This window comes from Anomaloglossus baeobatrachus, unplaced genomic scaffold (genome assembly GCF_048569485.1).
Source record: "Anomaloglossus baeobatrachus isolate aAnoBae1 unplaced genomic scaffold, aAnoBae1.hap1 Scaffold_344, whole genome shotgun sequence".
NCBI lineage: Eukaryota > Metazoa > Chordata > Amphibia > Anura > Aromobatidae > Anomaloglossus > Anomaloglossus baeobatrachus.
The window spans coordinates 32,317-45,737 of NW_027442808.1; the positions used below are offsets into that span (position 1 = coordinate 32,317).

At 46.8% G+C, this 13,421-nt stretch overlaps 1 protein-coding gene across 1 annotated transcript in view; it reads right to left on the reverse strand.

Annotated features, from left to right (window-relative positions):
* Positions 1 to 13,421, reverse strand: part of LOC142272104 (uncharacterized) — a 62,675-nt gene that overhangs the window by 18,259 nt on the left and 30,995 nt on the right. The window contains exons 6-7 of the mRNA XM_075332494.1: positions 9,443 to 9,556; positions 8,888 to 8,944 (exon numbers count right to left, since the gene is read on the reverse strand). Of these exons, the coding sequence (XP_075188609.1) occupies positions 8,888 to 8,944; positions 9,443 to 9,556 (171 nt within the window). The remainder of the gene's footprint in view (positions 1 to 8,887; positions 8,945 to 9,442; positions 9,557 to 13,421) is intronic.

Below are 13,421 nucleotides of genomic sequence, written 5' to 3' on the forward strand. Positions count from 1 at the left end.
TTATGTCCTAGCGGTCAGTGTTAATCCCCTCCCACTGCTGCCGGCAATCAATAAAGAAATCAAGTGTATACCGCCCCAAGCATCGGAAAATTTCAGTGGTTTCAGCTACCAAGGGAAGCTCAGACCCTGGAGATCACGATTCGGGCCGAAAAAAATGATTTATCTCCCACCTGGCATGATTAATCATGTCAGATGGGAGATAAGTCGCCTCCCCCGATCCCCGAATGTGGCCAAAATGCCCCCCCACCCAATCAACTAAAATGGATCATCCTCCTCCTCTGAGTTCTGTCGTGTCTGTCAGATGCAACATCAAAGTTCTCCCCAGGTCCAGCCAGATCACCCCCTGTCAATCCCCGGTCTCCCGTTACCTCCTGCAGCGACGATACCCCACGATCCCTCCTCTTCCTTCTCAGAAGATTTTGGCCACATGTGCAGAGCGGCTCTCAGCCGGCTGGCTGCTAGTAGTGACACTGAGCTTACTGCAGCTCACACTGCCATGCTTTGGACCCGGGGAGTGTGAGTGCAGTATCACTGCACCCACACTCCTCACATGGAGGGTTTGCACTTCCAAAAAATGGGGGATACGTTCTCAAAGTGTACCACCCATATTGTGGAAGGTACAAAATCATCGTAGGACCTCCAAAATGGATTACGGCAGACCGGATTTTTTTTTCTTTTCAATAAATTGCTGAAAGAGGGAATGTGTTGGGGAGTGTTTTTTCAAATAAATTTTTTTTTGTCTTTTTTTTTATTACTTACTAGGTTAGTGATGTCAAGTATCTGATAGACGCCGTGACATCATTAACCCTAACCCCAACAACCCCATTTATTTCCCCATTTGCCACTGCATTAGGGCAATGGGAAGTGTTGGGGCAAGCGCTAGTATTAGCGCATCCAATGGATGCGCCACTTCTGGGTGGCAGCGGCCTACTATTTTTAGGCTGGGAAGGGCCAAATAACCATGGGTCTTTCCACTCTGAGAATATCAGACCACAGCTGTCCACTTTACCTTGGCTGGAAATCCAATTTGGGGGGTGTCATGTTGTGATATTGTGCATTATGTACCATTTTGTGTGGGTTCATGTTTTGGGCGTGGTGGTCTGTCTATTCGATATATTGTTTATCCTGTTAAGTCATGTTATATCCCCTTGAAGTAATTCTGTGCCTAGGTCTGGGGGAGGGGCCCTGGAATCCACCTAAACATGGTTTACCCGAGAGATTAGTGATTCTGGGTGAGACTTACAAGAGAGAGGAAGCTAGATTGAACCTCTGAGGGAGACGCCGAGGCTGCGGCCAGCACCCCAAAGACGCTGTGAGAAACCCCGATTTCCCTGGAGAAGGACTGCTGGAGGAGTGTGACTGAACTCCAGGACATTTATGCCATTCCTGGACTCGTTTTACCCTCCGTGTGGTGGATTATTTGATGGTTATTCTATATTGCATGGAATAAATATGCTTTGGATTGTTCACTCATCTCTCGCTCTGTTAATTGTGTGATATGGGAAAAAGACCCCTTCACAGGGGGGACCCCACTTTTTTTTTAATTATTTATATATTAAAAAACAGCATGGGGAGACCTTCATCTTGGAATACCAGCCAAAGTGAAGCTGCCAGCTGTGGTCTGCAGCCGTCTGCTTTACCCTAGCTGTTTTGTGTTTTTTTTTAGCTAAATACAAGGCTAAGCACCCTTTAGTGCCACATTAAAGTCACTAAATGGTGCCAGCTTAGAATATACAGGGGGGTTGGACATTATATATGTGTTTGACGTCTATTTATCTATCTAGCCTAGCTTATTAGGGTGTGTGCCCATGATCAGGATTTGCAGTGGTTTGACTGGGATGTTGTGCAGTACAAGCGCAGTAGCGGGATGTTTAGAAATCTCATGCCCATTGTGCTTCTTTTATCTGCAGCATAAACTCACCAGCGGTGCGGCTTCCTGAGACGCAGGATGTCAGATTATGCTGTGGAGATGAGAGTGTTCTTCGCAGGGAGAATAAAGTCTGCAGCGGCCTGAACCCGGATCGTGAGCACGGGCAGCTGCATTCTCGTGTGGACAACACTCGCATCTCTGCAGAAGGGATAACACTGCGTCGCTGAAATGCGACATGGTGCCCGCAATTTAATTCAACTTTTCCAAAATTCACATGGTGCTCCTTCCGTTCTGAGCCCTCTCGTTTGTCTAAACATAGGTTTTTGGCGACATATCAATGAGCTCAAAAGAAATTTGTATAACAAACTGTGGTGTCCACTTTTTGGTGTTTCCTCTTGAAAAAGTGAAAAATTTGGTGCTAAAGCATCATTTTTGTAAAAAAAAAAAAAATGAACATTTTCAATATGAAGACCTAAGGTTATCAAATTCTGTGAAGTACCTGTGGATTCAAATGCTCCATACACACCTGGATAAAATTCATCAGGGGTCTAGTTTCCAAAATGGGATCATTTGTGGGGGAGCTCCACTGTTTAGGCACCTTAGGGGCTCTCCAAACACGACATGGCAATGAATCCAGCCAATTTTACAGTCAAATGGCGCTCCTTCCCTTCCGAGCCCTGACGTGCGCCCAAATAGTTGATTTCCACCACATATGAGGTATCTGCTAACTCAGGAAAAACTACACAATAAATTGTATCGTGCATTTTTTCCTGTTACCCTTGTGACTAATTGTCTGATTGAAGTAAACATTTTGTGGTAAAAATGTATTTTTTTTACTTTCCCGGCTCAACATTATAAAATTCTGTGAAGCCTTTGGGGGTTCCAGGTGCTCACCAAACATGTAGATAAAATCCTTGAGGGGTCTATTTTCTAAACTGGGGTCACTTGTGGGGGGTTTCTGCTGTTTAGGTACCTTAGGGGCCCTACAAATGCTACATGGGGCCCGCAATCTATTTCAGCCAAATTTCCTTTCCAAAATTCAAATATTGCTCCTTCTGTTCCGGCTCCTCCCATTTGTCCAAACTGAGGTTTCTGACAATAGTTGGGGTATTACCGCGCTCTTAAGAAAGTGGGTAATAAACCATGGGGTCCACAACCTGTCAAAGCAAATTAACACTGGTCAGAATTGCAAAAAATGGCCGAGTCATGAAGTGCAAAACTGGCTCCGTCCTTAAGGGGTTAAAGTGAATGTAAATGAGCCGGTCAGGAATAGCGGGAAACTGGTCCTGAACTGGTTAAAGGTGAAAATAGTTGAGAAACGAAGGGGTTAATGATAATGATGACCCCAAAATAATAGAGACCCTGCACCTACCTCCTCCTGCAGAGCCGCACACTAGATATATAATAACCTGCACCTACCTCCACCTGCAGAGCCGCACACTAGATATATAATACCCTGCACCTACCTCCTCCTGCAGAGCCGCACACTAGATATATAATAACCTGCACCTACCTCCACCTGCAGAGCCGCACACTAGATATATAATACCCTGCACCTACCTCCACCTGCAGAGCCGCACACTAGATATATAATACCCTGCACCTACCTCCACCTGCAGAGCCGCACACTAGATATATAATACCCTGCACCTACCTCCACCTGCAGAGCCGCACACTAGATATATAATACCCTGCACCTACCTCCACCTGCAGAGCCGCACACTAGATATATAATACCCTGCACCTACCTCCACCTGCAGAGCCGCACACTAGATATATAATAACCTGCACCTACCTCCTCCTGCAGAGCCGCACACTAGATATATAATACCCTGCACCTACCTCCACCTGCAGAGCCGCACACTAGATATATAATACCCTGCACCTACCTCCTCCTGCAGAGCCGCACACTAGATATATAATACCCTGCACCTACCTCCACCTGCAGAGCCGCACACTAGATATATAATACCCTGCACCTACCTCCACCTGCAGAGCCGCACACTAGATATATAATACCCTGCACCTACCTCCACCTGCAGAGCCGTACACTGGATATATAATACCCTGCACCTACCTCCACCTGCAGAGCCGCACACTGGATATATAATACCCTGCACCTACCTCCACCTGCAGAGCCGCACACTAGATATATAATACCCTGCACCTACCTCCACCTGCAGAGCCGCACACTAGATATATAATACCCTGCACCTACCTCCACCTGCAGAGCCGCACACTAGATATATAATACCCTGCACCTACCTCCACCTGCAGAGCCGCACACTAGATATATAATACCCTGCACCTACCTCCACCTGCAGAGCCGCACACTAGATATATAATACCCTGCACCTACCTCCACCTGCAGAGCCGCACACTAGATATATAATACCCTGCACCTACCTCCACCTGCAGAGCCGCACACTAGATATATAATACCCTGCACCTACCTCCAGCTGCAGAGCCGCACACTAGATATATAATACCCTGCACCTACCTCCACCTGCAGAGCCGCACACTAGATATATAATACCCTGCACCTACATCCACCTGCAGAGCCGCACACTAGATATATAATACCCTGCACCTACCTCCTCCTGCAGAGCCGCACACTAGATATATAATACCCTGCACCTACCTCCACCTGCAGAGCCGCACACTAGATATATAATACCCTGCACCTACCTCCACCTGCAGAGCCGCACACTAGATATATAATAACCTGCACCTACCTCCACCTGCAGAGCCGCACACTAGATATATAATACCCTGCACCTACCTCCTCCTGCAGAGCCGCACACTAGATATATAATACCCTGCACCTACCTCCTCCTGCAGAGCCGCACACTAGATATATAATACCCTGCACCTACCTCCACCTGCAGAGTCGCACACTAGATATATAATACCCTGCACCTACCTCCACCTGCAGAGCCGTACACTGGATATATAATACCCTGCACCTACCTCCACCTGCAGAGCCGCACACTGGATATATAATACCCTGCACCTACCTCCACCTGCAGAGCCGCACACTAGATATATAATACCCTGCACCTACCTCCACCTGCAGAGCCGCACACTAGATATATAATACCCTGCACCTACCTCCACCTGCAGAGCCGCACACTAGATATATAATACCCTGCACCTACCTCCTCCTGCAGAGCCGCACACTAGATATATAATACCCTGCACCTACCTCCACCTGCAGAGCCGTACACTGGATATATAATACCCTGCACCTACCTCCACCTGCAGAGCCGCACACTGGATATATAATACCCTGCACCTACCTCCACCTGCAGAGCCGCACACTAGATATATAATACCCTGCACCTACCTCCACCTGCAGAGCCGCACACTAGATATATAATACCCTGCACCTACCTCCACCTGCAGAGCCGCACACTAGATATATAATACCCTGCACCTACCTCCACCTGCAGAGCCGCACACTAGATATATAATAACCTGCACCTACCTCCACCTGCAGAGCCGCACACTAGATATATAATACCCTGCACCTACCTCCTCCTGCAGAGCCGCACACTAGATATATAATACCCTGCACCTACCTCCACCTGCAGAGCCGCACACTAGATATATAATACCCTGCACCTACCTCCACCTGCAGAGCCGCACACTGGATATATAATACCCTGCACCTACCTCCACCTGCAGAGCCGCACACTAGATATATAATACCCTGCACCTACCTCCACCTGCAGAGCCGCACACTAGATATATAATACCCTGCACCTACCTCCACCTGCAGAGCCGCACACTAGATATATAATACCCTGCACCTACCTCCACCTGCAGAGCCGCACACTAGATATATAATACCCTGCACCTACCTCCACCTGCAGAGCCGCACACTAGATATATAATACCCTGCACCTACCTCCACCTGCAGAGCCGCACACTAGATATATAATACCCTGCACCTACCTCCTCCTGCAGAGCCGCACACTAGATATATAATACCCTGCACCTACCTCCTCCTGCAGAGCCGCACACTAGATATATAATACCCTGCACCTACCTCCACCTGCAGAGCCGCACACTAGATATATAATACCCTGCACCTACCTCCACCTGCAGAGCCGCACACTAGATATATAATACCCTGCACCTACCTCCACCTGCAGAGCCGCACACTAGATATATAATACCCTGCACCTACCTCCTCCTGCAGAGCCGCACACTAGATATATAATACCCTGCACCTACCTCCACCTGCAGAGCCGCACACTAGATATATAATACCCTGCACCTACCTCCACCTGCAGAGCCGAACACTAGATATATGGCTGCTCTGTGCTTACAGGACCTGTGATGATGTCACATGGAGGGGAGGAGTCAGGGGTCACATGGTCAGCTCCTCAGTGTATGCAGGGCTCTGCTGTGCTGGGTGTCTTGGTGCTGGATGAGGGGAAGTTTATGTATGGGGTCAGGAGGGGTTTACAGTGTGGATGTAGCAGAGCCGTGTGTGTACGAGGTGTACGGAGCGGAGCCGTGTGTGTACGAGGTGTACGGAGCGGAGCCGTGTGTGTACGAGGTGTACGGAGCGGAGCCGTGTGTGTACGAGGTGTACGGAGCGGAGCCGTGTGTGTACGAGGTGTACGGAGCGGAGCCGTGTGTGTACGAGGTGTACGGAGCGGAGCCGTGTGTGTACGAGGTGTACGGAGCGGAGCCGTGTGTGTACGAGGTGTACGGAGCGGAGCCGTGTGTGTACGAGGTGTACGGAGCGGAGTCGTGTGTGTACGAGGTGTACGGAGCGGAGTCGTGTGTGTACGAGGTGTACGGAGCGGAGCCGTGTGTGTACGAGGTGTACGGAGCGGAGTCGTGTAGGGACTTTTTCAAAAAAGTTTGTAACTGCGCCATTGGGAGCCATGGTCTTGGTTTTCTGTGAAGGGCTCACAAAGTGAGGTAATGGAGGCTGTAGGGAGACAGGAGGCTGAAAGCCGTGGACGGACATGGAGCAGATATCCTGGAAGACCTGGGACGAGCAGCAGAGGCACTACCAGTCACAGGCGTACAGCAGAAGTCCTGAAGACTGCAGACAGGCTGCAGAGGTACTGACACCCACAGGCAGACAGGTAACTGAGGTATTGGAAGCCGCAGACGTCCTGGAGACCTCAGACAGGGGCAGACATACTGGAAGACACAGGCAGATTGGTAGCTGAGGTACTGGAGGCCACAGATAGTCTGGAGATGTTCTGGAGACTGCAGACAGGTCGCTGTGCACAGACTAATAGTCCTAATACCAGGACACAGGTGAGTATCTTGGTAGCCTTATATAGGCCAGTTAAGCTCAGCACATGGAGCGTGTCCGGCTACTTACAAAGCCCAACGTGGAGCACAGGAAAGTTTAGCAGAGCGGGGGAAGGGGCAGATCCCAGACACGGGACAGGCGTGTAACAAGTGGATGTTGTCAGCCAAATATCCAACTATGAGCCATAAAATTGTGACAACTCTGAATTTCTCTTCCCCTTACATCTATTGATTAATTCTCTATTGATCTATTCTCCCCTTTATCAGTGAATAACATTTATTTTTATCCTTTATCAAGTAAAATAATAATTGCAGATAGTGAAATTCATTCTTCTGTTACCCAAATCTCTGCTGAACATTACACAATGTACATATTACATTCCTCTAATAATGGGGACAATCTAGTTACACCTTTATCAATCCATTCTGTGACATTCCCAAAGTGCTCACAATTCCTGTTCTTCCAGATCAGAGCACAACATAAGTAATAACCTATACTAAAATGGAGTTTATTTCTGTCCAACACTGATCACACATTTTCCCACTCCACATTTGTCCCGTTTGTCCCAGGAGTCCCACTTCTAGGGGGGACATCGATTGCCGCCTTTCTCTGCACCATGATAGACATTTGGCTCATAGCGCAATGTCGGGCAAACACCTTCTTTCACAAAAGTAAATCTTAGAGAAAATCCCTCACAATAACTATTGCACGGACGCTGCAAAGATCTACAGATCTGGAATCTTCAGACTATAATCCTGATCATTTATGTGATTATCAAAGAGAAAATGGTCATTCTAATACGTCATTCAGAGAATTTCAGAATCAGAAAATGAAGAGGAGGAAGGAGAACCAATAAGAAGGATATGAGAAGATCTCCAATACAGAACAAGAAAAAATGTACTTGAATATGAATGAATTTATGGATAATGTGTCATGAGTGTGTCCCGCTCTGAGGAGACCTCTGGTGAGTCTGGGATCAGAAGGTCACAGCACCTTATTGTTCACAGGTGTACAACTTGATTTGAGTGAATCTACTTTTTTTTAGTGCTGTAAGAGTTAAGGACTCTTTCCATTCTGGCTGTCCTTTGTAGCCTTAATCTCAGGTTCATCTCTTTTGTGACCACTCCCCTTTGTTAGAAAAATTCATGCATCTTACCATCTGACACCAGTTATAGCTTCTCATTTTATGCTGACCTTTATGGAAGGAGCCTGTCTCTGGATGAAGCTGAGGAGTTCTGACTATTGCAGCTGTGATGTTTAGCTGCATTGGAAGAGTTTGAAATGTTTTTCCTTTTAGTGTCTATTTTCCCTTTGTTTCCTTTACCTTGTGTTGTATTACTGCAGTGGTGAGACTACTGTTTTCGTCGGCCTTCTCACTAGCCATGATGAGATCAGGGCGAGCGAAGGTCTAGGCACATGATGACGTCGGGTGGGGGAGGACCCGTAAAAAGATGTTAGGGAGCGTAGGGTACAGACTCACGAGAGTTGCAGGAGGTCCCCTCTCCTCATCATCAGGGCCTTCCTTTTTTACCATTTCCGTTGTTACCCTTTTGTTATGCTGCACACTGAGCATCTGTAGACTTTGACGTGACGTAATATTTTAGTTTTGATACCCACAGTTTTATCAGTTGAGCAGATTAATGTCCTGGCCAGGGGCTTAAATTTTGTCCCTGGCATTTTTTTGATAAGGATAGAAACCTTTCAGGTCATAATTACTCTCCTAATATATTTACAATGTTTAATGGATCTGAAGGATTCTTCTCTGAACAGAAGGCCATTGCAATGTTAAACTAAATGGATAAGGATCGTAATTTGGAAGAACAGACTCAAGAGCATAGAGCTAGGCAGACCTAGAAAAAAGACACGTTTGGAAGCACAAGAAAGTCCGAATGTTTATCTCCCATACATAATTCCACTTGCCCAGGAATGAAGCATCTGGGTTCGGACAGGAGCATTCCATCCACGCATGACACCAACAAGGCCTTCAGAAGGTGTCGAATTGGTATCTGCTAACGCTCCACCACAGTTCGCTGAACAAAATTCCCAATAGATCTGGAGTCCAGATGAGCTGTCTAAGGGAGCTGAACGTCTCCAAACGATGCAGACATGGACTGGAACGAGCAATAGGAAGAAGGCTTGCTTTTGCCGAGGGTAATCCCTCCTTCCAATTCCAGGTAATAGGTTTCCAGTTTCAAAGGACAGGTTTGGACAAGGTGCTCTGCTGCTAAACACAGGACCATGATTTGGAGATTTTCACATTGTAGATCAGATGTTTTGATACTGATTACTTTTGTAGGCTCAGGAACAGGAGCGGAAATAGGAACCTGGGAATCAAATGGCCTTTGGAAGGATGGAGCCAAGCGGATAGGTTTCTTCACACAGAAGACTTCCTTGGAACATTCCTGGAACGTATGGCAAAGGAGATAAGATCATCCAGGGTAGTACGTATATCAAGACCAGCCAGTACATCATTGGTTCTCTTAGATAAAACCTTCCCAAAAAGGTGTCCGCCAGTGCCTGATCATTCCATCTTAATTCAAAAGGGTGCAGTCGAGATGACTTGCGTCAGTTCTTTAAAAACTCTCCAGCAATTCTATGAGGTCAGTAGTAATTGGCTCATTTTTTCCCCACAAGGTACAGACCCAGGAGACAGCTTCTCCACCAAGGTGCGAAATCAGAAACACCACTTTGGACTGGTCTGAAGAAAACGATTGACCCAACAGCTTAAAATGCAGGGTGCATTGGTTAATGAACCCTGGGCATTGCTTGGGATACAGCATCCTAGTGCCAGTATGGAACTGCCTTTACTTCATATAGCAAAATCCTGAAGGGGGCATGGCCTGCGGCCGTTCGAGATGGACGCTAGGTGAACGAGCTCTATGAGTCAGTAAGTTCAAGCGACAAATAAATCTACCCAAAGAAGAAAACACTGATCAAATTCTTTTTCATCAGACATAGGAATATCCTGTGATCATTTAGAGACTAGCCTCATCAATTTCCTGAGGTAGATAAGAAAGATATAGGGAGTTATTCCCGGCAGGTCTGTGACACAATTCTAGGCCTGGGAGTCCCATGAAAGTGAAAGCACTGAAGAATACTGATTCCCCCAATGAATTGGTCCTCAGGGACCATATAGGAGAAACTCACTACTGCTAATCTTTGATTCACTGTTGGGGGATCTGAAGACCCTAAAGGTACCGTCACACTAAGTGACGCTCCAGCGATCCCACCAGCAACCTGACCTGGCAGGAATCGCTGGAGCGTCGCTACACGGATTGCTGGTGAGCTGTCACACAGGCAGATCTCACCAGCAACCAGCCCCCAGCCAGCAGCGACGCGTGGAAGCGATGCTGCGCTTGGTAATTAAGGTAAATATCGGGTAACCAACCCGATATTTACCTTGGTTACCAGCGCACACCGCTTAGCGCTGGCTCCCTTCACTCCTAGCCAGAGTACACATCGGGTTAATTACCCGATGTGTAGTCCGGCTACATGTGCAGGGAGCCGGCACTGAGAGCGGCAGATGCTGGTAACGAAGGTAAATATCGGGTAACCAAGGAAAGGGCTTCTTGGTTACCCGATATTTACATTGGTTACCAGCGTCCGCAGAAGCCGGCTCCCTGCTCACTGCACATTTAGTTGTTGCTCTCTCGCTGTCACACACAGCGATGTGTGCTTCACAGCGGGACAGCAACAACTAAAAAATGGCCCAGGATATTCAGCAACAACCAGCGACCTCACAGCAGGGGCCGGGTTGTTGCTGGATGTCACACACAGCAACATCGCTAGCAAGTTGTGCCTCAGCAGCGATGTTGCTAGCGATGTTGCTTAGTGTGATGGTACCTTAAAACCAACTGTTTCTGATAAGGAATAGATTAGATATCAATCATCTTTCCAGGCAGTGAGGGAAGCTGCAGCACCGCTGATATCCCTGGACTCCTGGCATCACAGAGTATGTGAGGGCTGTAACACCAAATAAATCACTCGGTCACCAAGCTCAAGCACATAAAAGTTTTATTAATTTCACACCAAAAGAATAAGAAGCTCCTAATAAATTGTCATTAAGGAATTTGTGACTGAAAAGCATCCAGGGTGTGAGGAGAGGAAGAGGCTGCTGTGCTGAGGTTGCCATGGCTACTCACACACTATATCTGCTGCTGTAACATGGCAGTGGAGCTGTGGTGCCGTACTTATACGATCCTCAGTGGAGGCTGTTCTGATTGAGACAATTGAAGAAATCCTCTTATCTACAGGAGGCTCCTTACCTATGAGGAACTGGAGCAGACCTGTATCTTCTGAATGCCTGCTCTACCTCCTAATAAGTTATATAGATAACTAAAGAGTACTTCATTAACATAAGTGGTACTGAACAACTTAAAGAAAATGCCTAGGGTTTGGAAAAATAATAAAACCACCTTAAATAGAAGAAACACTACACATAAAACAAATACCCCTCTTGTGCCTCATTAAAATGACAAAAGCAAGCAGTTAGGGGTACTTTACACGCTGCGACATCGCTAACGATTTATTGTCGGGGTCACGGTGTTTGTGACGCACATCCGGTGTCGTTAGCGACATCGCAGTGTGTGACACATACAAGCGACCTTCAACGATCGCAAAAGTGTTAAAAATCGTTGGTTTTGGAGAGGTCATCCAAACACCAAATATCGTCTGGTGAGTAACGATGTTGTTCGTCGTTCCTGCGGCATCACACATCGCTATGTGTGACACAGCAGGAGCGACGAACATCTCTTTACCTCCGTCCACCGGCAATGAGGAAGGAGGAGGTGGGCGGCATGTTACAGCCGCTAATCTCTGCCCCTCCTCTGCTATTGGACGGCTGCCGTGTGACGTCACTGTGACGCCGCACGAACCGCCCCCTTAGAAAGGATGTGGTTCACAGACAACAGCGACGTCATTAGGTAGGTAAGCGCGTGTGACAGGTGTTAGCGATGTTGTGCGCCACGGGCAGCGATTTGCCCGTGACGCACAACCAACGGGGTCGGGTACGCTCGCTAGTGATATCGGTACCGATATCGCAGCATGTAAAGTACCCCTTACAAGCATCTAATTTTGTAGGGCATAACCCTTCGGACCCTCCTGCACTTGCAAAATTTGGGCTCTCATCTAAGGCCTGTAAGGAAGTCTTGGTCCACGTCCACAGCATGTAACACAGATACTAAATCGATGACATTGGAACAGAAGTGCAGTCAACGCAAAACAGAAAAACCTGCTGTACTTACCCAAAACCAGGATTATAAGATACCCTGGAGACAAAATCCAAAAAGAGGCTCAGTACTATCTCCTCCCAAGCCTACAACACCCCTGCGTCAGGAAATAGATATACAAAAACACAAGTCAGCGGCTGCAGATAGAAAAACTGCGGAGATCAAAATAGCTTCACCCTCCCATGAGGAAAATAATGATAGTGTTCAAATACAAGGAGAGGACCACTGGATGGGCTGTCATCTACAGGAGATAGCTCCTTTTCTTCCTGCAAGAGTAACTTCAGAAGAAGACGACAAATATACAAAACTAATTTACCACACTAATATATCTGATGCAGCTAACATAGAGGAACTCAAGACTAATAGGGAAATTTCCACCCCTTCACCAGTTGATGAATCTGAAGGAAATGCAACTGCATTATGGGAAAAAGACTCTCTATCTTTAACTAATATCCCTGCTTCTAACTCTCCAATCACTAGATCATATTTAATAAGGTTATGTAAAGCTTTTCAGGACAATATGGATAAACATCTCAAAAACATGAGCGATACAATTAAACGTACCATCAACCTAGACAAAGACTCCATTACGGATGACTCTAAAATACTAGATTGTGATGATGCCTACAGCCCAGATACCCATATTTCTGAATTGTCTGGCAAAAATTTTAATTCCCCTTCACGCAATAGTACAAAAGACTGTAAAATATTGGATTGTGATGATACCTACTGCACAGACACACATGTTTTAGAATTGTGTGCTGGAAATCATAGTTACCCCTCGAGCAATTGTACAAAAGACGATGTCAACTCTCCGGACACTTATATATCAGGATTCTCTGCTGAGGATGGTAATTACCCTCCAAGCGATTGTACTGTGGATTCAATAATACTGGACTGTGATGATGCGACTGCTCAGACACCCACATCACAGAATTATCTGCTAAGAAAATATTCAATGAAATGCTGGCCTCTATCAAACAAATATTTGCCCCACAGATTACAGATTTATCTACGGAAAACAATAATATCCAAAGGA